The 23,563-nt window shown below is 42.6% G+C and overlaps 2 protein-coding genes across 6 annotated transcripts in view; one reads left to right on the forward strand and one right to left on the reverse strand.

Moving 5' to 3' along the window:
• Positions 1-4,374: 4,374 nt before the first annotated feature.
• Positions 4,375-23,563, forward strand: part of FBXO7 (F-box protein 7) — a 52,289-nt gene continuing 33,100 nt past the window's right edge. For 3 of the 4 annotated variants that reach the window (XR_009728268.1, XM_061371806.1, XM_061371808.1), the window contains exons 1-8: positions 4,375-4,635; positions 5,675-5,954; positions 6,979-7,206; positions 8,604-8,745; positions 9,827-9,910; positions 11,028-11,120; positions 12,049-12,225; positions 12,901-12,938. Coding sequence is in view for 3 of the 4 variants with exons in the window: in XM_061371806.1 (XP_061227790.1) it covers positions 4,514-4,635; positions 5,675-5,954; positions 6,979-7,206; positions 8,604-8,745; positions 9,827-9,910; positions 11,028-11,120; positions 12,049-12,225; positions 12,901-12,938 (1,164 nt within the window). In the remaining variant the exon portion in view is untranslated. Of the gene's footprint in view, positions 4,636-5,674; positions 5,955-6,978; positions 7,207-8,603; positions 8,746-9,826; positions 9,911-11,027; positions 11,121-12,048; positions 12,226-12,900; positions 12,939-13,302; positions 15,678-23,563 lie in introns of those variants that run through there. The other variant, XM_061371805.1, reaches the window with a different exon arrangement.
• The window catches only part of SYN3 (synapsin III), a 197,070-nt gene continuing 190,484 nt past the window's right edge, over positions 16,978-23,563 (reverse strand). The window contains exons 12-15 of one of the 2 annotated variants that reach the window (XR_009728267.1): positions 22,739-22,823; positions 20,986-21,283; positions 19,319-19,563; positions 16,978-17,369 (exon numbers count right to left, since the gene is read on the reverse strand). Coding sequence is in view for 1 of the 2 variants with exons in the window: in XM_061371804.1 (XP_061227788.1) it covers positions 19,431-19,563; positions 20,986-21,283; positions 22,739-22,823 (516 nt within the window). In the remaining variant the exon portion in view is untranslated. Of the gene's footprint in view, positions 17,370-18,150; positions 19,564-20,985; positions 21,284-22,738; positions 22,824-23,563 lie in introns of those variants that run through there. The other variant, XM_061371804.1, reaches the window with a different exon arrangement.

Below are 23,563 nucleotides of genomic sequence, written 5' to 3' on the forward strand. Positions count from 1 at the left end.
CAAAAGCACTATGTTAGCAAAGCTTTTCCTGATTGTGGCTTGCCTACTGGTGCCCTTTGTACAGTCTTTCAAAGCCTTGGAGTAGAGTTGGCAGAGAACTTTAATCTGTGCTAGTCTGTGAAACAACATAGCTCCAGAGCCTAAACAGAATCCATTAACAATGGATAACTCTGTTGGGAGGCAGTTGTCTGATGAACTGGTGGAGAAAAACCCACTTTCCACTATTTGGATCCATTGAGTTAATGTTGCTGACCTCTGTAACTGCCCTATCAGAGCACCTGAGCCAGGACTACTACATTCATCTTTACCAAAGTCCATTTAGCAAAAAAATAATCAATGTTCTTCTGCACACTGCCCTCACGTTCAAGAATAGTAAGGGTGCTCTTAGCTGGTCCCCAAGAGACAGGGGAAGACTTAAGAAACATCAAGACCTTGGGAAGGAATGCAGCATGCATTACTTGTCTGGGATCTACCCAGATTCAGACTGGAGTCCATCATTTGTGTATATCTATTCTAAGCTTTCTTCTCTGCTTCCATCTGTTTGGCTCACTCATTAGGCACTTGTACAACTGAATGTACACATTCAGTTACTTTCATGAAGGTGGCAGCAGCATGAAGCACTCTCTCAACCTATGCAACTCCTATCCTGGTTTTACATAAATTGCAGTCCTGTCATAGGTCACCACAGATTCCTAGAAGGCGGATGCAGTAATCTCACTAAGAAAATCCTCCCGACCCATTTTGTTCATCACAAGACATAGGAAATCTTCCTCTGAGAATCCTCCTCCGTGGATGGAGCCTCTTTTTACTACACAGAGAAATTTGATTTTGTGCTGCTAATGCAAAGGTATAAAACTTTTTGATATGTCATTTCAAAGACACAACTGCACACAACTCAGCAATTAAATACTTTATATATATAAAGAAACATGTAAATTAAAGAAAACATGGTGGTAGCTAAAAAGGTCTGAAGCAGTCTGGCAAATCCTTAAAAAAAAACACCCTGAAAGGCCCTTTGCTCCATATGACGCTCAAGGTTTTCATCAGAAACAGAGAAGTCAAAAGCCACGTTAGCAAACTTCAGACACCACTTAAGGGTCCTCTTTAGACCCTTAGAACATCCGAGATGGTGTAAAGCAGAGCTCCACTAAATACGTTAGCCACAGAACACTAGCATAATGTGCTTTAAAATGTCTTTTAGGAATAAAGTTGACCACCATCAAGCTGCAAGAAGTTAGGAGGTTCTTTCCACTGCGCTTGATTTGAAACTCCTCCCCCACTGGCACACTTAAAATGGTACTTCAGATTTTCACAGATCTCCTGATGATGCTCCAGCCTTCTCATTCCACCACCTCTCACATCTTCCAGTGTGACTCTAGTCATTCGTAATATGAGTATCCTAAAGGTTAATATATGCACATATGTATTTATTTAGATGCATTATAAAACACACTCTTTATAGTGGCAAATACAGAAAGAAAAATAATGGAAAAGGTCCACACTCAGTTTTCAGGAAAAAAAAAGGAAATAATTCCATGAGATATATAACTGAAGCAGAGACCTTTACTTTTTATAGTTCTCTACCATGGGAAGTTGACTGCAGGTCAGCAGGACTCCAACTATATTAAATTCCAAATTTCTCAAGAGAAACCACCAGGGCTATCAATAGGGTTTTCCTTCTTTGATGGAATGGATCCTATTGCTTGTGTTTTACATAGACCATGTAGGGAAGAAAAACCCTCAATAAAGTAGTTTGAGTATTTAACTCAACCAATAGTCTTTAACAACCATTCTGAGCTACTTATAGCCAGTTTTCCTTAGTTATCATACTGTGTATTATTTTAATGAATCAGACTTAAAAATAATTCACAATTTCTGATATGGGTGAACTATGCTGAAAGTCAAAATTCTTCTGAATAGAACCACTTCTTCAAGCTTGCAAGCACACAGGTTTCCTGTACTATTTTGACTCAGTGGTCTTCCCAGCCTGAGGTCAAATTTATACATGGCCATTGGAAGTCTCCTGCCTGCAGATTGAAACAAAATGAAAAAGGTGGAGAAAAATATTGCTCATCAAATAACAGCTCTTTAAGAAAGATATGTAAGGAAATACATAATAATACCAGCTTATCTGAAATTTGTACAGACAAACTTGAAAGCTGTGGAAAATGTTTTAGCCTGTCATCATGACTGTTTCACAGGTGTTCTCCTATTTAATAGTTACTGTTCTGCAGAGAGTATGCCTAAACCTTACACTGATACATGATTCATAGAATTCAAAGGGAAAATTGGCAGAATGCCATCAGAAATGGCTATTGGTGTAGCTGGTTACCTAGTAATAACTACTATAGCTAGCTCCTGAGAAACGGAACTATTTTGTTTCAGGCAATTGCTTTAGCTTGTGCAAGATACTGAAATAGTGTTTCAGCTGGAAATACCACAACTGCACCCAGGAACATTTCTCATACTAGGGAAGCCTTCTCCACCCTTCCTAAACAGTGCAGTCTAGGCTGCCCTGGTGACAGTGAGAATGCTAGAAGGTGGCTGGGACGGGTGACACTGAAGGACAAAATAGTGAGGCATCCGCAGCTATTGGATAACGGTCATGATGCTGAAGCAGCAGCATGACTCACTGGACTCAACCCTCTTCAAGAAAGAGGAGAGCAATTCTGACAGACACAATGTTCTTATGTTCTTGATGCCTTCTCATGTGTTCTCCTCCTTTCTAGCCTCTTTATCCTTGCCTTTGCCAATTCCTTCCCCTCCCCCCCCCCCGCCCCCCCCGCCCCGCAACAGCAACTCAGCAACTTACTCTTTCAGATTTATCCAGGATGTGGCCCCATTTGATGAAGACTGCATAAGCACTTCTTAAAAGGGGTACTGGCAACAGCCACACAAGCTTCTTGGGAAATCTCTTGGTTTAATGCTCACAGCTGAGGGCCTGGTACCTAACACCAAGCTGACTGTAATGAGCATCAGCTCTTCCATTACCCAAAGAGTGTTATTGCATCTCAGTAGGCCCTTTGCCTTTCCTTTCATTACCTTCATCAATACTAGCCTTTGCCTTTCATTGATTTGATGTGTGGAAACCAAACCATTCTTGCCCTTCAGTTTGAGACTTATCTGACAGCAAACCAGTGCTGTCAAAGTGAACTGAAGTTTAGCAACCACATTTAGGCGGGTTGGATGACCACGTTCAGGTGACATTAAGGTGATTTCACCTGTAGCCCAGAACATAATTTTGTTATTTCAGTCTCCTTTTTCTGACTGGCCCTGTAAGTGCTGAAGGGACACAGATAGGGCTGTTTTTACAAATGTAGGTATAATCAATGAATAGTGTCATAATGAGCAGTTATACTTGGGGGTAGCTGTGTAAGACAGGTCTTTCAAGTTCACTTTACATATTTAGTACAATATTCATAGAAAGAACCCCAGTTTTCCTGCACCTTATTTCTTCTACTATTCCTTGTATGAGCTGTATGATTAGCAAGTAAACCAAGATGAACTAACCATTGCTCTGAAGTTACATCCAAATTCACTGTTCTCTAAAATTTAACAGAATTCGTGAAGTAAAAACTAATAAATCACACCTTTTACGTTTCCTCCCCACATGACATGACACGGCTGCAAAATGTGTCTTTCTAGGTGAAGCTGAATATACTTTTTAAAAGACCTAAGATGTGGAAAGGGACTTCCCCCCCCCCCCCCCAAGTGTGACAGATAAAGGGGAACTACCACCAGTAATCTTGACTGCACCACTTGGTATTTTTGGCGAGACTATTTAACCGCATGCACTAAAACATTACCCCAAGATGCCAATTCAGCCATCCGCCTTAAAAAAAAACCCACACCCCTTTACAAAACTAAACGCTTTTGAGGGCAGCATCCTTCATCCCTTCCCCTAGCACGTTTCCATAACCTTCTCCATCTGTTTAAGGACCAGCCAGCAGAACGCTCTCTCAGCATGTTTTAGAATAAGAGGTAAGGGAAGCCCAACCGAACCCCTCCACACCACATGGCGGCAGGCAAACAGCCCGCAGAAACCACTCTCGCCAGTGTCCATCCCCTTCCAGGCACGGCAGGGATAAACTGCTGAAGGGAGGAGACCACTACTAAGCTACAGCAGTAAAAACACCTCAGTAACAGAGGCGAAAAGGAGCAATAACCCCCAAACGACACACACGAAGTTAAGCAACCGGAAAGGGCAGCGCACAAACAACCCCCTTCCCAGCGCATGCGCGGTACAGCCCGAGCACCCAATCATCGATCGCTGCGGGGCAGGGCCGCCGCGCAGGCCAGGACGCGGCGCGCCGAGGCAGCGATCGTGCGCGCGGCCAGCGGCGCGCTGGCTCGACAGCCACGCGCCCCGGGGGCGGTGCCGGCTGGGGGCGGTGCCGCGCTAACCAAAACACCGGCACGCCCCGGCAGCCCTTGCGCCGCCACCACCGCCACCGCCTTCCGGTGGGGCCTGGTTTAAGGGAGTGAGGCGGGAGCCCCCCTTGTCGCCGCCGCTATGAAGCTTCGTGTGCGAATGCAGAGGCAAACGGCGCCACTGAAAATAGAGGGGGCGGAGCCAACGCTGGGGGAGCTGCGCGCGCAGCTGCGTCAGACCCTGCTGCCTGCCTGGGGGTACAGGTAACGTGCGGAGCGAACCAGGTCGGGGTGGTGGTGGTGGGGGGGGAATGAGAGGGAAAAGTGTGTGGGGAAGGCTGTGGCCCCGCGCAAGCGGGGCTTGGCCTGGCAGGGCCGTACCACGCGTTGGGCGGGGGGGGTGTGGTGGTGGCGGTGCTGCCCCCTGCAGGGCGGGTGCAGGCGGTGGGGCCTGTGTGCGGTGTCCCGCCGAGGGGCACCGGGGCAGTGCCCGGGTTATGGGCAGCCCATCGCGGGGGTTATAAGCAAGCCCAGCTGGACGTTTTGCCCTGTTCTTGGGGTTGCTGATCGGGTCTCCACTGCCTGAGGTGTGGTTTGCGTCATGACCGTTCGCTGCAGGGATAGAAAGCGAAACTTGCTTTGGGAGAACCTCACCTTTGATGGGGTGTGATGTGCTAATGCTTCACTATTGAAACACACTGGTAGCACCGCACTGTGCCGCACAACAGCGTGGACAGGGGAGATCTGAAGTTAACTGCTTGTTTTGCCACAGTGGGTGTGTTACATAGCTGATACTGGATAACTGCTTCTGTGCTAGCCAGTTTTGTTTCTGTTTGGTTTTATTGTGCTTACTCTGAAGCATCTTATTGCCCTCAATTGTAACTAGCATTCCGGCCCTTCGAAATGAATGTTTTGCTTAATGAAAAAGCAGGGTGGTCGAGTCTGCAACACTCTTGTTTTTAAATAGACTCAGCCAGTAGTTTATTTAAAGCTCGTTTTGCCAGGTGTGATACCTTCTAATTTGGACGGCACTTGTTTGCTTTCCTTTGTAACTGTTTTATAAACAGTTGCTATAAGTGAAGTTATACCTACTAAGCAGCTACAGCTACTTAAAATGTGCTTGGAGAAAAACATAATTAAATACTGTATTTTTTTTCACTCTTTCTTTAATATATGGCTGATTATTAATGGATTAAAACTCATGGCATAATACTGTTGTAGTATGCAGTATGCATTTCTAACTATACATCTGTGCAGTTACCCAGGTGCAGTCCTTATGTTTCCTTACCTTTTCATTTTGCAGTCCAGATACCAGGTTTTCAATAACATTGAACAGAAAAGACGCTCTCACAGAAAATGAGAAAACATTAGCTTCATATGGGATTGTTTCTGGTGATTTGATATGCTTGCTACTAGAAGAAGCAGATGGACAGCCCAATCTACCTCCTTCGTCTACTTCCCACCCACTTCAGAATGGTCATGAGCCATCCAACCAGAGTCAGGCCAGCAGGCCAAAGGAAGGGCAGAATGAGCAGTCTGACCACCAGAAAGCTCAGGTGGAAGTTCAAAAGAGTGATGAGAGGGTAAGTAGATAAGAATTGAACTGTCAACACAAGGCAAAAAAAAGAAGTTATCTCTGTGTCAGTTGCTGACAGTAGAGAAGATCTTCAGAGTATTGGCTCTTTATACTTGTCTGATACATTGCCAGTTTTTTGGCTATGTACGCTGTGTATACATAGCCAGTTATTTGACTGTGTATGTTCCGTATTTATTTAGCTGAAAGATTCTGACATCTTCCTTCAAAATTATAGTTGATGATGGCAAGAAAGTTTCAAAGCAACTGTCATTGTAGAAGAGCTCTGGAAGTCTGAAAATCTGTTTAACTGGGGCTGTGTGCTTTGCTGTTAATGAAAAAGAAAGTTCCACGGGTGGATTGGCCATGCCAGGCTCATAAGGGTGTCTTGTGCCACTGAGCATTTATGTAGGGTAGAAATAGCTACAGTTCCTTTAGACAGTTTTTTTCATGACCCTTTGGTTAGGTATATCTACTTACGTTTTTCATTCACCACTTCTTTTTGTGTCTGTGGGTGGTTTTATCAGTTAATGTGATAATATGGTATGATTTAGTACAGAAGGAAGCCACGATGAAATCACTCCAGTGATTACTTTTTTTTTTTTCCCAGCTATTTAGGCCTGTTGTGTTTCTGCGCAGCCCAAGTTATTATTTTGGTTACTTGCCATACATGTTGGCTAAATTTAAATAAATGATACTGTAGTGAGTAAATTGCTCCTGTGCATGTTGTAAAAATTCTAATGAAGGTTTAATACGTTATTATCACTTTCTCTTCATGTAGTATAATGCAATAACATGACAGACTTTTATGGAGGGCTTGCATTATAAATATCAAAAGTCAGGGAGGCTATTTGTATAATCCTGGTCTCCAACTGGGATATGAGAAAATGAAGGTGTAATGAATCTCTTCAATATGTATGGGAAATCAGTACAGGAGACTTGGTGCCTGTGTGGACTGGAATAAGAAGACTAGTAATGTTGATGTATATAGATACAATTTTCTGAACAGAGGTATGTTTTTCTTTCCCTTGAAGGCAGGATCCAGCCTAGAATTTCCTTCAGGATTAGTCCCAGAAGATGTTGACTTGGAAGAAGGTACAGGTTCCTATCCCTCCGAACCCATGCTGTGCAGTGAAGCTGCTGATGGTGAAATACCACACTCCTTGGAGATGCTCTATCTTTCTGCTGAGTGTACCAGTGCCACTGATGCCTTGATCGTTCTACTACACCTTCTCATGATGGAGACGGGCTACGTCCCTCAGGTAGGTGTGGAACCAAACAGGAAGTTTCTTGGTCAGTATATGAAAGTTGTATCACACATTCCCATGGTATTTCACAAGATGCATCTGAAGATCTGCTTCTGTCTTTATATGTCACAGAATCATAAGAATGGTTTAGGTTGGAAGGGACCTTAGAGATGATCTAGTTCCAACCCCACTACCTGTGTTAACTTAGGCTTTGGTTCCAATAACTTACAGAGGTGTTGTATTTGAGCATCTATGGCAGTACCTCTGTTACCATGTATAAATTCACCTTCTCCCCTTAAGTTTTCAGATTTGAATTGTATGTTTGCTAATGTATGCCTGAATATCATAGAATCATAGCAAAAAAAGACTTTGTCTCAGATAAGGTGTTTAAATTCTTGTGTCCTTTCTTGCAGTGAGGCTAACTAAGCACATGTGGGGGTTGCTTTAGGTGTCTGATTGGCCAATACCAGTTTAAAAAATTCTGCTAAGTTGATTGCATTCACATAGCGTGAAACATTATCTGAAGAATACATTTGCCACTGGGAAGAATTTTCTTGTCATTGAGTAGGCTTAGCAGTAGGAAAAATGATTGCTTTGCAGATTTCAGGGGAAAGATCGAGTCTTAATTTGTACTTGTGATTTTGTTATCCCACTCTGTGGTTCCATTTGAGCCTTTTCATACTGAAATTGAAAGGAAAAACTGTCAGTCTGCTCAGATGTTCAAATTAATTTCAAGCTATGGTTCTTGAAGTCCTGTCACACATCTAAGCTTCACATAAAAGGTGCAACAACATGTGTTTTATTCAGCAAATTAATGTACATGCGGAAGCTGTCAGAATGCTGAAATGTATGACAGAAAATAAATAGGTGTGAGGGCTCGTAGAACAACCTTTCCTGTCAGAAACTGGGACAGGACAGAAAATTTCTAAAATTCACCTTAAGTTTGCTGTCACTTTGGGGAAAACAGTATGTATTCACAGATGAATTGGAAGGGACCTTAAAGCTCATCCAGTTCTGGACCCTGCCACAGGCAGGGACACCTTCCACTGCACCAGGTTGCTCCAAGCCCCATCCAACCTGGCCTTGACCACTGCCAGTAATAGGTCAGCCATAGCTCCTCTGGGCAGTCTGTGCCAGTGTCTCACCACCCTCACAGGAAAGAATTTTTTCCCAATGTCCAATTTAAATCTGCCTTCTTTCAGTTTAAAGCCATTCCCCCTTGTCCTGTCACTATACGTGCTTATATGTTGTAATTATAGTCTGTGTCGTAATGTGCATTGGGACTAAACTTAAGAGTTGAATTGCACGCATAAATGTGGTATTTCCTAACTTTTAATCCTCCTTTTTTTTAAACCCTTCAGCCTTGGTATGTGGCTAAAGTGTGTCAGTGTGTTATCCCTTTGCATTTTTAGGGGACAGAAGCCAAGGCAGTATCTATGCCAGAGAAATGGAGAGGGAATGGTGTCTATAAACTACAGTACACACATCCTCTTTGTGAAGAAGGTTCTGCTGGTTTGACTTGTGTGCCTTTGGGAGATCTTGTTGCTGTTAATGGTAAGATAGTTGAGTTTTTATCCTGGGTACACAATATCACCAGTGTTTAGTGAGTGAAAACTTAAATGTGTTTCTGTGCACTCTGTTTAAAACTGCAACTTGATTATCACTGTTGCTGAGGTCAAGAGCTGGCACTTCCTAATGCTGATGGCATTTCCTGTATCAGTGTTAACTGTTTCTCTAATCATAACAGGTCAGTCCTTAGGGGATTCAGCTGTCCTTTTCATTGCAATGTGGTAGAAATCTGCTTTTTGTCTCATTTCATAGGAACTTCAGTATGCATTGCCAAATATTAAAAGTAGCTTTGTTCCAGCTACAGTACTTTGTCTTTTCTTATGTTCTTTGCAAGACTTATAAACAAATTCCAGACTATTTGTTCTTTAGCTTTAATTTTTCCTGTAGCACACTGACAATTTACCTGTGGTCTATTTTTTTGAAGCAACTTCCATATCACTTGGAGGGGTGTTTTTGTCTTTTTCCCTATTTTCATATTTTATTGAGCATTAGAAAAATTCCGTGTTTCTGCAGAATCAGTATTAAACTGGGACTTAATTTGAATGTCAAGGTATCCTAAATGAGATTCATTATGTTTGTTTGTAAAATTTGTAAGTGATTGTGCCAATTTGTATGAGCACATATGTTTTTCTCAGAACATGTATACATCCTGGTCAAACTGTTTTAACCTAGGCGGTAAAGGTTAGATTTAGGACAGTGTTACAGCTACCATGCGTGTAGTGTTCATACAGCAAGTTTGTTGAGTCTTTAGTTAATATTTCTTTAATGACTGGCTTATAATAATGGCTTTCTGTATAACTTCTATAGCTGTATTACATCTCGTGTGGTAGAACTGTGCTTATTTTCTGTCACCAAGGTCTTTATTTATTCCCTGCTATTTTATGTTCCATTTTGTTTTTCTGGAATTATTTGTCTAACTGCTTGCTATTAATTGGGTATTTTCCTGAGGGGATATGGTAAGGAGCAAAGTCGAACACCTCCAAAGAGTAAGACATTAGTGAAGTGGTCTTTGTCATCTCTCAATGTGTTTCATGTTTTGAAATGTCTTTTCTTCTTGTATTTGCAGCAACGTTAAAAATCAACAGAGAGATTAAAGGTGTTAAGAGAATACAGCTATTGCCAGCATCCTTTGTTTGCTTTCAGGAGCCAGGTATGGTTGAGCTGTGATACTTGTAGTAAGTAAACTAAAGTAAAGAAGTGACACAGTGGATAAGATTATATTTCAGCAGAGGAACAAAATCAGTATAGAACAGCAAAAAAAAAAGAATAAAAGTGTGATTGCCATTTAGCTTAATTACAGCTTTGTAATAAGAGGAATTCAGATTGTATCCCTTTACATTTGTTGTTACAACAGTTTAAATTTCTTAGATTAGCAGTGTGAGGACAGAACCTCACAAAGCCTGAGGCATCCTTTAGCCCATATGCTTATTTATGAGGTCTTAAGCACATACGTGAATCTCTGGGGCAGCAGTGCTGTATTATACCCCCTTTAAGCCTGACAGCTCAGGACTTCAGAGGCTGATAGTACCTACACTCTTGTTGTGGCACCATAATTGTTACTTACATACTTCTTTTGTCAGAAAAACGTGTGCTGACCACATAGCACTCTCCAGAATGCCAAAATTAGAGGGAAAACTAAGGTGGGGAAGGAGAGAAGGGCAGATAGATGTTGGTCCTTGTGAGCATAGGCCTGAATAGCCTTTTGTTCTCTGAAGTATGTGAACAGCTTTATGGCAGTTGAGGCTGACTCGGGGTGCTACACTGTGTCCTGGGTATCCCCAGTTGCTGATGTACAAGCCTAGCTGAAAGGCTTTAGAAGAATTAACTGAGCACTGAAATGTGTCTGATACAACAATGGAGTCTTCTGGCTCCAGTTTCTTCAGAGAGCAGAGTGGAAAACCCTTCCTGTCAGAAAACTGAGTAGTTTAGTCATTTACAACATAGGCACATGTTGCACGTGAGCTTTGAAATCTGACAAAGGGAGCTCTGACAGCTTAAGAGTTGGTTTGTTTCTGAAGAACTCAAGTATTTCTTCTAATGGTGCTTTTTAAGGCCAAAGGAAAGCCTCAACTGACTGTGGAACTTGTCTAGTTTGTCAGTGAATTACTTACTGCATGATAGTTACATTCTAACTGCATAGCTGTTCTCATCAAGATTACAAGCAGGTTACAGTTTTGTTTGTAAGAAAACCATTCTTCTTCTTCTCTTACATCATTTTTGCATTACAGCCTCCTGAAGTTAAGCTTTTTACCTCTCTTCTTTGACAGAAAAGGTTGCAGGTGTTTACAAAGACCTGCAGAAATTATCCCGTCTCTTTAAAGACCAGTTGGTTTACTCTCTTCTGGCTGCTGCCCGACAAGGTGAGAGAACATATTTACAGTTTGGGCTGGTACTTAATTTTTGAGGATGGAAGGAAGGGGGTCTGTCTGAAGCCTTGAGGGAAGAGTGTTAGAAACTGCTGTGCAGTGATAGAAATAGTAATCATAAAGTAACCTATACATTCTAAAGCAATTATATTAATCTTTGTATCTTAGAAAACATTAATATAGTAGTAATTTCCTGGTTTTAATTTTTGATTGCTCTAGTCTCACTTGAGAGACTGAAGTGGAGTGGCTGTTTTTCACACTTAGCAGTGAGAAAATCGCATCACAATAACTTCATGGCAGTAGTTCTGTAGTTTTGATCCGTATCTTCGGCAAAGCAGAAAGACTTACATTGCATCATATTTGAAACGGTCTTCTCAGTAACCTGTCATTGAGGGTTTGGAAAGGATGGTAGGAAGTAACCCAAGCTGGTGTTTGTGTAGCAGTAGGATGCCAGGCTTTCTCTGCATAGGTATTGCCATAAAAGTTCTCAGCTTCAAAGATTACTCAGTAGAATTCCCTCTAGACTTCAGTGCGGGAAGGTTTTATGTGAAGTATGTGCTCTGTATTTAATGTGGTTTCTGTGGGCTCATGAAATTGGGCAGGTCTTTTCTCTTTTTTGTGAGCTATCCCTTTGTTCTGTAGCCCATAAACATAGTTAGATGTGTGGAATGTTTCTGAGGCTTAGTGGCCAATAGCAGTCAGTATAAAGTGCCATCTGCCCTATTTTGTGCACTCTAAATGCACTTAGAATTTCAAGAGATCTGTTCTACAAGAATTCACATCAGTGCTTTGAGAAAGTTGGTGTAACTCAGGCATCAAAGGGAAATGATTTAAGGGAAAGATTATAATGTTCTTTCTTTTAGGGCCCTTAGAAATAAACTCTGCACTGTTTATGTAATGCTTCTGTTTCTCTACTTTGTAGCTCTGAACTTGCCAGATGTGTTTGGGTTAGTCGTCCTGCCTCTTGAGCTCAAGCTTCGGATTTTCAGGCTTCTGGATGTCCGTTCACTCATCTCTCTCTCTGCTGTTTGCCATGACCTTTACACAGCTACAAATGACCAGCTTCTGTGGAGGTTCATGTATCTGCGAGATTTCCGAGGTAACACTGAGACACATGTTTTTGTAGTTACATTCTCATGTGAACAGAGGGGTTATGTCTGACAGATTTTGATAAGATGCTCCTCAGGCAACCACTTCTTATTCTTAAACACTATGACCAAACACAGTCATTTGTGGTGCTAACCATACAGATGGTCAGGTGTAATTCATGTGAATGCAGAGTTTTCTGCTGGGAAAACTGTTGACAATCTGCTGAGCCATTACTGATGAACCACATAGTTCTTCCTGTTGTGTGGTGCAGACTTACCTTGTTTTCACCTGTTTCCCCTGCTACCTTAGTGTACCAGCTGTTGCAGATACTAGGAAGTAAAGAGATATTTCTGCTATAATTTCTCACAATAGATTGAGGAAATAAGGTGATTGGGGAAGTGCTGTCAGAAATCAAAGATGGGACAGTGTTTGTGGGATTTCTCTGCTTAGTAACTTTTGGAGGTGATGCTTTATGTAGAATAGGTGTGCAAGTAGGCTACCTATTGAATGGTCCTGGAGCTTTTATATTTTTTAATATACTTTTATCTTTATGAAAAATGCATTGACCAAAAATTTTTCATCTCTTGATTCTTTGAATTCTGACAAGACTCTGGATATCTGTAGCATTAATGCTGCTTAAAACCAAAATGGATTGCTCTTCTTAACTTTTCACTTCTCACTGTAGATCCTATTGCAAGGCCTCGTGACACAGACTGGAAAGAAGTAAGTGCCTTTTTTTATATAATCTCTTGGAGATTAGTATCCATGGGTTAACCTGAGAATAAAGCAAAAGCTTTGGGAGGCAGAACTTTGAGTTAACTTTTAGTTTAAACTGTGTTGCTCTGTGTACATGTGTTGAGTTTGGTCAGAGTAGAACACAGCATCAAGTTAGATGATGCATGTCCAAATTGTGAGTTACAGGTCTTCCAGAGATGCTGTGTTTGGCCTTTGTCAGGTGGGGGAGTTGCTGTTCTGGGTTTTCAGACTGGTGAGGAGTGCTTTTCTGCTGCAGAACTGAATGCTGTTGCTGAAGCTGGAATGCAAAGCAGTTACAGAGCTTTAAGATGCCTTTGTTTTCTGTCTGCAGCTATACAAGAAAAAGTTGAAACAGAAGAAGGAGGCCCTCAGATGGAGGCACATGATGTTTCTGCCCCCTACACCACATCCAATCCCCTTTCATCCCAACCCATTCTATCCTAACCCCTTTCCTCCCAACCCATTCCCATCAAACCCAATCTATCCCCCAATGATCATTGGTGGAGAATATGATGAAAGACCAACACTTCCATATGTTGGAGACCCAATTAACTCACTCATTCCTGGCCCAGGAGAATCACCAGCCCAGTTTCCCCCATTCAGACCACATTTTGACCCAATTGGTTCTTTGCCAGGAGCAAACCACACACTTCCAGGACGAGCTGGTCCCAGTGACAGGTTTCCACCTAGACCCAGCCGAGGCCGCCCCATGGACATTCGCCGTGCATTCATTTGATTGCTGCATTTTCCTTCAGTGAGTTTTCTAGTCCCTGAGCTTGCTTTTTAACTACAGGAGATTGCAAATTGCAGGCACTAACATCTGCCTTCTTTTCTGATTGTAGCAAGAACATGTGTGCATGGTAATGTTTCAGCCACTAAGGCTGGGTTTGTTTTATGCTCTGGTAGTACTATACCACCTGACACTAAGCTCTGTTTCACAGAGCTACAACGTAGGACAGTTTGTTTTGCTCTCCCCTGCCTTTGCCCTTAATACTGTGAAGTGCTACTTAGAGACCAGAAGGATACCGGCCAAGTAATTTGCTGCATCAGATAAAGAGCACTTTAAATACAAACCCTATACTTGTCTGTCTTATTTGAAGAGTTTTATTAAATTGCCAGGAAAAATGATGTTGTTTTAAAGTCAGCCTGGCTAATAATCTTTATTAACAAAGAAATGTACAGAGTTCCACATAGACCAGGATACTGCCACTGTTATGGTAGATGTGGGTTTGTGGAAATTTTCAAAGATGTTTCCTTTTTTCTTTAATGTTTTATTAGGTAAAAAGCATTTTTGTATTGTTACTTAATACAGAAAGTATACAGGGAAGGGGTTTTCTTTACAATGGAAATAATAGAACACAAATCAATTTGTTTTACAAACAACTGAGTAAAGTCATGCTACAGTGCAACTCAGAAGTCTGAACAGAAGCAGAGCAATTTTACAAAGAGCCAGCAGCAAAACTTTAGTCTTCTTCCTTGACTTTACAAATAATACATGGCTGCACTTACTGTGTGTGAACTGAAATTGGTGCAAAAGATCAATCTTTTCTCCTGCCTAACTTAAGGAATTGAATAGGTTGACCTGGTTGCAGTGGAAATGGGAACCCAGCAGGAGAAGTGGAATCAATTCTGACTTAGCTGCAGTAAATGCCATTTAATTCCGTTGCTTGAGTATCAAAATATATCTTGAGGAAGCGTGTTGTAGGAATTTATGAGCACCTTTCAAATGTTGTCTTATTAACTAATGAGCAAATGACAAGACCACTGTTAAAGTTGTCTGATCAGACCTGCAGGCTGATGCTGGAGCTCAATTAAAGGAAGACTGGAATGACTAAACTTTGCTAGAACTTCTTATTTCTTACATATTTTTTTAAGATGGATTGACCTCAGTGTTCCTGTAAATGTAAATTGTACTGATGACTGTTGTGACAGCTGATACTGTTTTATAAAATATTTTTGGAATTCCAATAGTGAAAATGGAATGACATTTCCTGTTAAATACAAGCTATTTAATGGGTAATACTTACGTGCTTTTTCAGGTGATATTTTAGTGATTCATCATCTTGTTTTGTATAAAATCAGCTGACTTCAGTAGGGCCAGGAAGTTTTGCCGTTAACTCCAGTGGAAGTAAAATATAATACCTATTTTGCTGTCAAAAGTTGTATTGCTTCTTTCTTCCTTTTACTATTTCACAGCAATGGCATGTGCAAATCCTGCCATAATTAAGCACCTAAGAATCTGGGGACACCGGTTTCCCTTCAATACCAAGATTAGCTTTAATTTTTAACACCTTCCTGCAGTGGTTGAATTGCCTTGTTCCAATGAGTGTGCCCCATGCTGCTCTATAGTTGAGTCCTCCCTGCCATGAAAACAGCATCATCATACTTCTGTCAGGCTGATGCTACAGGTTCTGTTTATCCTGATTTTGTCATCTGAATGCTAGTTTTTGAAGACGTGTACTCAGCCTTTTTACAGGTACACCGCTAAGTGACCTGAAGATATTCCTTCCTGTTCTTCATTGTGGCTTCACATTATAGTAAGGTTATTGTGAGCGAAAGGTAAAGGGATGTGACTTAGGCTGAACTGTCAAGTTCCCTAAAGAGGTGTCCCCTTCATTCCTGAAACAGGATTTGAAATATATCAAGTGAGTATCTTGGGACCAACACTGTAAAATTAGATGACAAAATAGAGGAAATACTTGAAAATTAGCTCAACAGCTCTGAAGTCAGGTATGCATGTCATTACTGTTTGAGAAATCACAGAAGGTGACATGCCTGAAGGTGTTTCTTACCTGTACTGTTCACCTCCATCCAGCACTATTGCTTAACAGTGCTGGATACGTGTGGGTGCGCTTGGAAATAAGGAGCTGTAGTCCTTGGCTTTTCTATTTATTGTTTTAGCTTATTCAAGAAACTTAAACCAACTAGATGGTATAACTGGGTCGTACGTGGGGTGTAAGGTCTTGCATACCTCCCTGTCGATAGTGAAATGGGAAAATAGCATTGCAGTTACGAGCAGGACTGCTGTTCTTCTGAACCTTGGCTTTATACAAGACTTGTAGTTGCATGGGAATCTGTGACATTCCTCTTGAAATACCACACCTAGGTATTACAAGGAAGTTAAGATGTGTCTCAGGCTGTATCTAAACAGCAAAATAGAAACTGATTTTTCAGGTGGATCCAGCTCCTTGGGCTGGATCCAAACAAATTATTCTTGTTTCCTGGCTCCCAGGTGAAGAAAATGGAGGCATGCAGGACAAAAGGGAAGCTCTGACCAGATGCTCCGTTTTCACAGCTGTGTGAGATCCCAAGGCATGTTCTGGGGCATTGACTGCCCTGCTATTTAAATGCAACTTCTATTCACTGACTTTCCTGTTGCTTTTTTACTGCCCCTAACTCCAGCTGTTCTATTTAAGTGCTTGAAATACCTCTTGGGTAGACTTTAGTTCCCCATTCATATAAAGTATATCCTTTTTGTTCCTCCCTCTCTTGCTTTGTTAGACTGTAGGGGTTTTAGAATAGGAGCCCTGCCTTCAAGGGTATAACACAAATATGTGATGATACCGTTGTGAATCTCCTGCTAGCCACAAAATCTAGTTGTAGATTGAAGTGTACTGTTGAAACACTTACAGAGCATGTAATAGAACTTTGTCATTTTGACTTGGGAAATTGACTCAATGCTTTCATTAGAGCACTTTCTATGGCTAGAACTGAAGTTGCTTTTCAGCATCTATAGAAGTAACCAGCCTAAGCTGAGAGTGCCTGTTGCTCTCACTGGTTTTTGCAAGGTATAGCTAGGAGGAGGGGGAATGCTATTGTTTGCTTCTCCCTAGAAAGATGACAGCTGGAAGCTGAAAGCAAATGAAGAGATTTGAGCCGCTGCTGGGTATGAAGTCAACAGTGCTATCCTGTAGCTGTGGTCTGTTGGATTACACCGCTGCTGTGTTGAAATGCAGCATCAGCAAATGATCTGACTGTTGTGGTTTTGGTGATGAACTAGGGTCGATTTATGGGGCTGTGCCATACTAGTCACTGGTTACTTATTTTTTGTCTAGGTTGTGTTGGTGAGAGAGACATAAAAAGATACAGGGGATAGAGCAGTTGAGGATTCTGACAGTAAACTTTTATTTCTGTCTTTATCTCTGGTGGCTAGTAGGAAAAGGCATAAATCATGCTGAGGGAAGTGTTACAGAAGGAAATCCTCTCCCATCAGGCTTGTATTACCTCCTCTGCATATAGTGGAGCCTGTTAATCTGCTATTGTTTTTGCCAGTGGGACAGTGCCTGCTCAAGGCCATTTGTCACTCTTATTGCTCCTGCAGACTGCAAAACAGCAGGGTCTGTTTTTTTTCTCAGTGACATGTATTTATGATGCTGTACTGTGAGATGCTTAGCAAACCTGGAAAGACAACACAGAACTGGGGGGAAAATGAAACAATCAGGGAACAGGGTGGTTCTGTAATACTGAACTTGAGGTATAAATCATCGATCCAGATGAGTCTCTCGAGAGCCTCCCAACCTGGAAAAGCTATGCTGTTACTAGCCTGAAAGTGGTCACAGGTCACAAAAGCCATTATATGTGTGAAGGACTGCTCAGGGGTAGGTCATACAAGTTCCAGATGACTGCATTGGATTTAGATGTTAGTTACAGGTGCTATGCATGAAGGAATTGCTTATTTGGCTTTATTCCCACCAGTGAATCATAAGATCCTAGATGGTAAATGAAGCTGTTGCTCTTGTTGCTTTGGGGATCTCCCTGTTTCAGTGACAGCAAAGATCTGTGCCGTTAGCTCAAATGTTTTTAACTTACTGACATCCCTGCCTCCTGGAGCATTCCGAAGTGTCATCAAAGTGAAGTTGCTAATGGAAGCACAAAGCCTAAAGTCTGGCCTTGAAGCTGTATGTGTGGTTTGTGACTAAATACTTGACAAAAATTGAAGAAAATTTGAGGAGGTGGGATGGGACTGTATCTGCATTAGGTGTCTTCTAAATAGAGCACCATGCAAGGGGTGGGTTCTCAGCTGGCAGAAATTGCCATAGATATGTTGTTTTACCTAGGGTGGGTATTTTCAATCATGCTTGTGTCCTTGCTGGGTTTTTTGCCTGGTTCTAATATACTTCGTAGTCCTGGGGTAAAGACAGGACTTTATGATCTTTAAGTCTTTTCAACCTAGGTGATTCTGTATGCTCATACACAGCTTCATTCTTATAAAAGCACACCAAAAAGATCCATCTCTGTCTCCTCTGGAAGAATAAGCCTTGGAGGTGGTCAGGGAGGACTAATACTGTTCATTACCTGCTTGGGACAATCCCAACGTGCCCTCCCATGGCTTGGTGTCTTTGGATGAACTCCAGCTTATCTTATTCGGAAAGGATAGTTTGCCTGTTCTATTGCAGGTTTGTCACCCTGCACTCATTTTTGCAATCCCCCCAGTCAGTCAATGGGAGTTCAGGGAGGGAGACAGGATTTCACTCCATCTCTCTGTGCATTTGGTATTATGGAACACTCAGCACACAAGTATGTGCACTTCATCAGCTCTGCTATTAATTAAGCATGTTCCTGGGGGACATACTTAGCCAGATGTGACCAAGTCACCAAAGTGCTTGGAGTTTAGCTGGGTTTTGTCTAGAGTTTTTGTGAAATGTGAATGTGAATTCCGGTGTTTCCAGGGGCAGGGGAAAAAGTTGGGTTTTTTTTATGTTGAAGGCCCATTTCTCAGGTTATTTTGAGCTAGGGCTACAGGGTTAGAACATGACATTTTTATCTCAGAGCTCAGCCATCATGTGCAGAGGACATAAATGCAAGGCATGAAACAGAGATGTTTTATCTGTTACGAGCAGAATGATCTGGAACAAACCAGCAGTCCATCTGGATGACCTGCTCATGTGATCTTTGGTGCTTAATGATGCCTGGTTCTGTATTTAACTTGAAATGTTGTTTTGCTCTGAAAAGTGACTCTTTATAAAATTGGTATCATGAACTTTCACAGGTCACTGTCTCCATGCTCAAGCATGCTTACTTTATGAGTCAATGAATACTTATTCTTGACTCCATCTTTGCACATCTATTTCTGAAGTAGACCTATATTTTTTCAGTTATTGGGAGTTACCAAATTGTACTGACTATCTACTAACCTACTTTGCACTGTTATAACTGTGGTGATGCCAGAGGGGTTGGCAAGAGTTAAAATCTGCTTTAGAGCTCGGTTGTTTGAGCAGATGTGATTCTGATAATGCACAAAACCCCCAATGAAATAGGGCCGTTTTTATACAGTCACTTTTCAGACCATTATTATTGGAATATTTTCTTTATATTAAAACAAATATGGTTTTCCAAATTCCATTTACCCAGACGTTAGTTTTAATTCGCTGGGTACCATTGAGAGTATTCCAGGGTGACATCAGGTATGCTGATATGAAGAGTGAGGGCGGGCAGAAGCACGGATCAGCTGCAGGGCTGTTAATCAGAAAACAGGCTAGCAAATGATTTCCTCAGGTTTCGGATGGTCTCGGCTTTTGCTTCATCTTCATTGGCGTTTCCCCGCTGAGATGATTCAGGTATGCTGAAGGTGTTTGTCAGGGACTGTGATTTGCTGAAATGGAAAAGAGAGTTTTGACTCAAGAGAAGGTGGTAGTTCAGAGCTGGTTACTGATGCTTTGTGTTCCATCACACAAATTCAAGGATGAAAGGAAAGGTTAGCAAGGAGAATCCCTATATGCAAAGACATACAGGAATGGGGGAGCCGGTGGGTGTGTGTGTGTTGAAGAGGATGGGACATGGGCAAGTACCTCCAATATCAGAGTCCACATTAGTGTTTATGAAAACACCTGACTAAAAGTATTCAGTTACCACTGTGTAACTGCTGTGAGGATCATTTAAGAATAGAGAAGAATGGATTCATACTGAGGGTCACCTGTGTCTTTTATCAGCTGTACCATGATTGATGCTCCTGTCCTTTCAGATGTGAGAATGTGAGAGGTTTGGCAAGTTGTTAGGCATATCACCTGCAATATGTCCTGTTGCTTGCCCCCCCCGCCCAGCATGTCTGCTCTGTCAGCTAAGTTATGCAAGTCTTTTGGTTGGCCACACTGCTCCTGCTGGGTGTTTATATGCTAGTGTTTAAGTTCAGATCAGGGTTGTGCTTTTGAAGTAAATCTCTCAATTTTCCCTATTACCATGCTTTGTCACTGAGTGGCTTCTTCTGGTCAGTAATAGGCATTCAGCATAACACCAGACCCTAAATTAAGGTACCTGGAATATGTATAGTGTGGCATTTTCATCCTTAGCACCAGTATTTTCATCCTTAAGTGCACTGCTCTTGGTTTATTTTGCTAATATAGACATCATCACTGACAGCCTGTTCCAGAACATCACTCTTCTGCTGCCTAGAAACTGTCTTCTGATTCCTAGCCTATATTTTGTTCTGGCCTGATCATACCAATTTGCTCATATCTACTTGTCAGATTTTTGTCAACACCAAACATTTTTTTGCCCATCTTTCTGCCGTGGTGCCAGCCAGGTACGTTCCATGAAAGGTGGCATCAAAGGCTGCTACCAAAGATCCACAATAATTCAGTGGTATGCTTTGCTCCAGAAAAGCTCCTAAACATATATTCACCATCTGGAGTTCTTTGTACCATAGAATCATAGAATAGCTATCCTAAGGGTTGGAAAGGACCTTAAGATCATCCAGTTCCAACCCCCCTGCCGTGGGCAGGGACACCTTCCACTAGATGAGGTTGCCCAGATTTCTGTCCAGCCTGGCCTTGAACACTGCCAAGGATGGAGCAACTTCTTTGGACAACCCATTCCAGTGCCTCGGCACCCTCACAGTAAAGAACTTCTTCCTTATATCTAACCTGAACTTCTCCTGTTTAAGCTTAAACCCATCACCCCTTATCGCTACAGTCCCTGATGAAGAGTTGCTCTCCAGCATCCTTGTACCAGCTCAGGGTGCTTTTTGACAGCCTTATTCTAATATCTACGGATATTACCAGTGTAACAGAGCACCTACTTCAGATGGGGGTGAGGGGTGGGTTGCTGCTTGGATGTTTCAGTGGGGCTTGGCTGGCTAGGAGCACGGCCTTGAGCAGGAGGTCTAGGCTGCTGCGAAGGGAACACGCCTGCCTTGGGAGCCTGGACTGGAGAGGACCCAGTTGCTGATCGGACTTGCTGTGGAGATCCAGGTGACCTTTGCTGCTGAGGGGAAGTGGACTGGGGGCTCTGGGGCTGCTGTCCTTGAGGGGAGAGCCGCTGCTGTGGAGGTGCGTTTGTCCGTGGAGGCTGAGATCCCTGAGGCTGGCGGGGGCCACCTGAAAGGAACATGTAGACATGAGGAATTGAACATGGTGGGCAACAAAGAGCATCTCTATGCAAAAATGGGTTTTGATAAGAGAGAAACTCTTCAGAGTAGCTTCATGCAGAAGGATAAGGGAAAACCTCTGTTACAGGCCTAAAACTGGTGTCATGCCTTTGTCTCTAGAGTTGTCCATTCCACTGCCTCCTTCAGTGCTAAAGAAGCTCTGCCATTCTCCCCCAGGTGTGCTGTACTCACTCAATGTGCACTTAATGTGCTGTACTCTTCCATGTAACCAGTATTTCTTAGCCTTGGCAAGTGCTTCCTGCATTGGGAAAGAAGAATCACTGCAGAACCAACTCTGTGCAGGAAATGAAAGCTGAATGTGCTGGTTTGTGTCAGCAGTCCTTTCATGGGCCCTGCAGTTTGACGTGAGACTGCACACCCTATCGCTATCCATACATCTGTTCCCGTATTATCATCAGGTGGCTTCAGCCGTATTGATAGCAGACTCTCAAAGCTGAAGAGGATGTGGAAAACAACTGGATGTAACATGAGGAATTGCTGGATGTGACAGGTAACAGTGTGAGAAACTGACAGAAGTTAGAGAGCATTGTGAGGGCTGGCTGGACTTCATCGGTGGTCAAGGGGAACTTAACGCGAGAGAAACACTTCACAGGGAATTGAAGGGGGAGTATTGGAGACAGACTGCAAGGCCAATGATTCCTACAAGTAACACTAGGTAATGCCAGGATTACATCGGTGCATCTGGTGTCTGAAATACTGAATTTTGGATGCAGCAAAACTGTGATCAATGAGGAAAAGATTATTAGAGGTGGGTGTTGATTTGGTAGGAGATTAGAGTGAAGAAAGGAAGGTATAAAGGTGACAAAAAAGAAAGGGCTAATTGGTTATGTGAACTGACTGGTTGGTGTGGTCTGGGTACCCGTGGGGCAGACCTGTGCTTCATTACCTCAGCATAAATCAAGACAGTAAATCACACCCCTTGTTGTGACCGAGAAACATGAGTCAAACCAGCTCCTTTTGTCAGGAGGAGCTAGGGGTGTGCTCCTCCTGACAGGGGAATACCTAGGCATCACCACACTGGTGCCTGTCCCAGGCCTGGCAGCACTAGCATGTTCCCATCCCTTCTTAACGCTTGCAGCTCCTCCAGCTTTGTGCAAACACAAATATACCCTGTGCCCAGAATCCGGCTCCAGTGCCAGTTCAAGTGGCCTCGTTTGGCTGAGCCAAGTCCTACCAGCAGTTATCAACTGGATCCTTATCAAGTTTTCATCCACTTTCTGAGCTGCTGGGGATTATGACAGTGACTGCTTTAAAAGCACGCTGAATTTGCTGCCTGCTTGTCGCTGAATTGGAACAGTGATTGAAACCTTTATCCTGATAGCTTCTATTTAGAGGGCAAACTGGTCTCACCGTTTGCACTGTCATGGGACCTAAAGAATGGTACCTTGAGGAGGAGGCCGTGGTTGGGACAGTTGTCCAAGCTGAGGTCCAGTCTGAGGTTTCATTGGTGCAGGCTGAACTTGTGGAGGCTAGAGGGGGAAAAAAAGCCATTCCAGTTAATACAGAGTCCCCAGAGAGAAGCCCTGAGGTAACACAGGAACTGCAGAGTCATGAAGCGTTCCTTAGATACACACACACGCAGCATCTGGCTGGTAAAATCTTGCGGGACTGAAATGGAGAGCTGAGTAATAAAGAGCGCAGAAGTTGTTTGCTCACAGGGAATAACAATGAAGTTACAGTTTAGAATGCTTTTTAGGCAACTGGGAATTACCCAATGTATCAGGCCTGAGGGGGTCTCTAAGTCCCTTCTCCCACTCTGGACAGTTGCCAGCACCAGATGTTCCAAAGGAAGGTGGGATGAACCGTGGAAACATCTATGGAATAATCATCTCTTTACCCTAAGGGGTCTTCTCTTGATTGCTAATAAGCAGGGGCCAGCTTCAACTGTGAAACTTGAAGCTTATTATCTGCTCCACAAAATCTCTGCAAACATTCCAGATACCTTGTTTTTCTGTTACACCCAGACCCTTTGAGTCTTGCTCAGCAATCAGCCTCACTGCCTTCCCCATTTCTTAGCTCTGTTGCTTTGTCCTGAGTTTTGAGAATACTTCTCACAACCTGCCCTTCCTAGGCCATTCATTATTTTGCAAACCTTTACTGCCCTCTCTCTCATTCACCTCCTTTCTAAAGCCAAGAGACTGAATCCCTTCAGTCCTTCCATGGGAATGTTTCCAAGCCCCTAATTGTTTTCATCACCCACTTCTCTTTC

This window comes from Neopsephotus bourkii, unplaced genomic scaffold (genome assembly GCF_033783945.1).
Source record: "Neopsephotus bourkii isolate Nb327-2 ecotype Australia unplaced genomic scaffold, CSIRO-AGI_Nbou_v1 NB_1589, whole genome shotgun sequence".
Classification (NCBI taxonomy): domain Eukaryota; kingdom Metazoa; phylum Chordata; class Aves; order Psittaciformes; family Psittacidae; genus Neopsephotus; species Neopsephotus bourkii.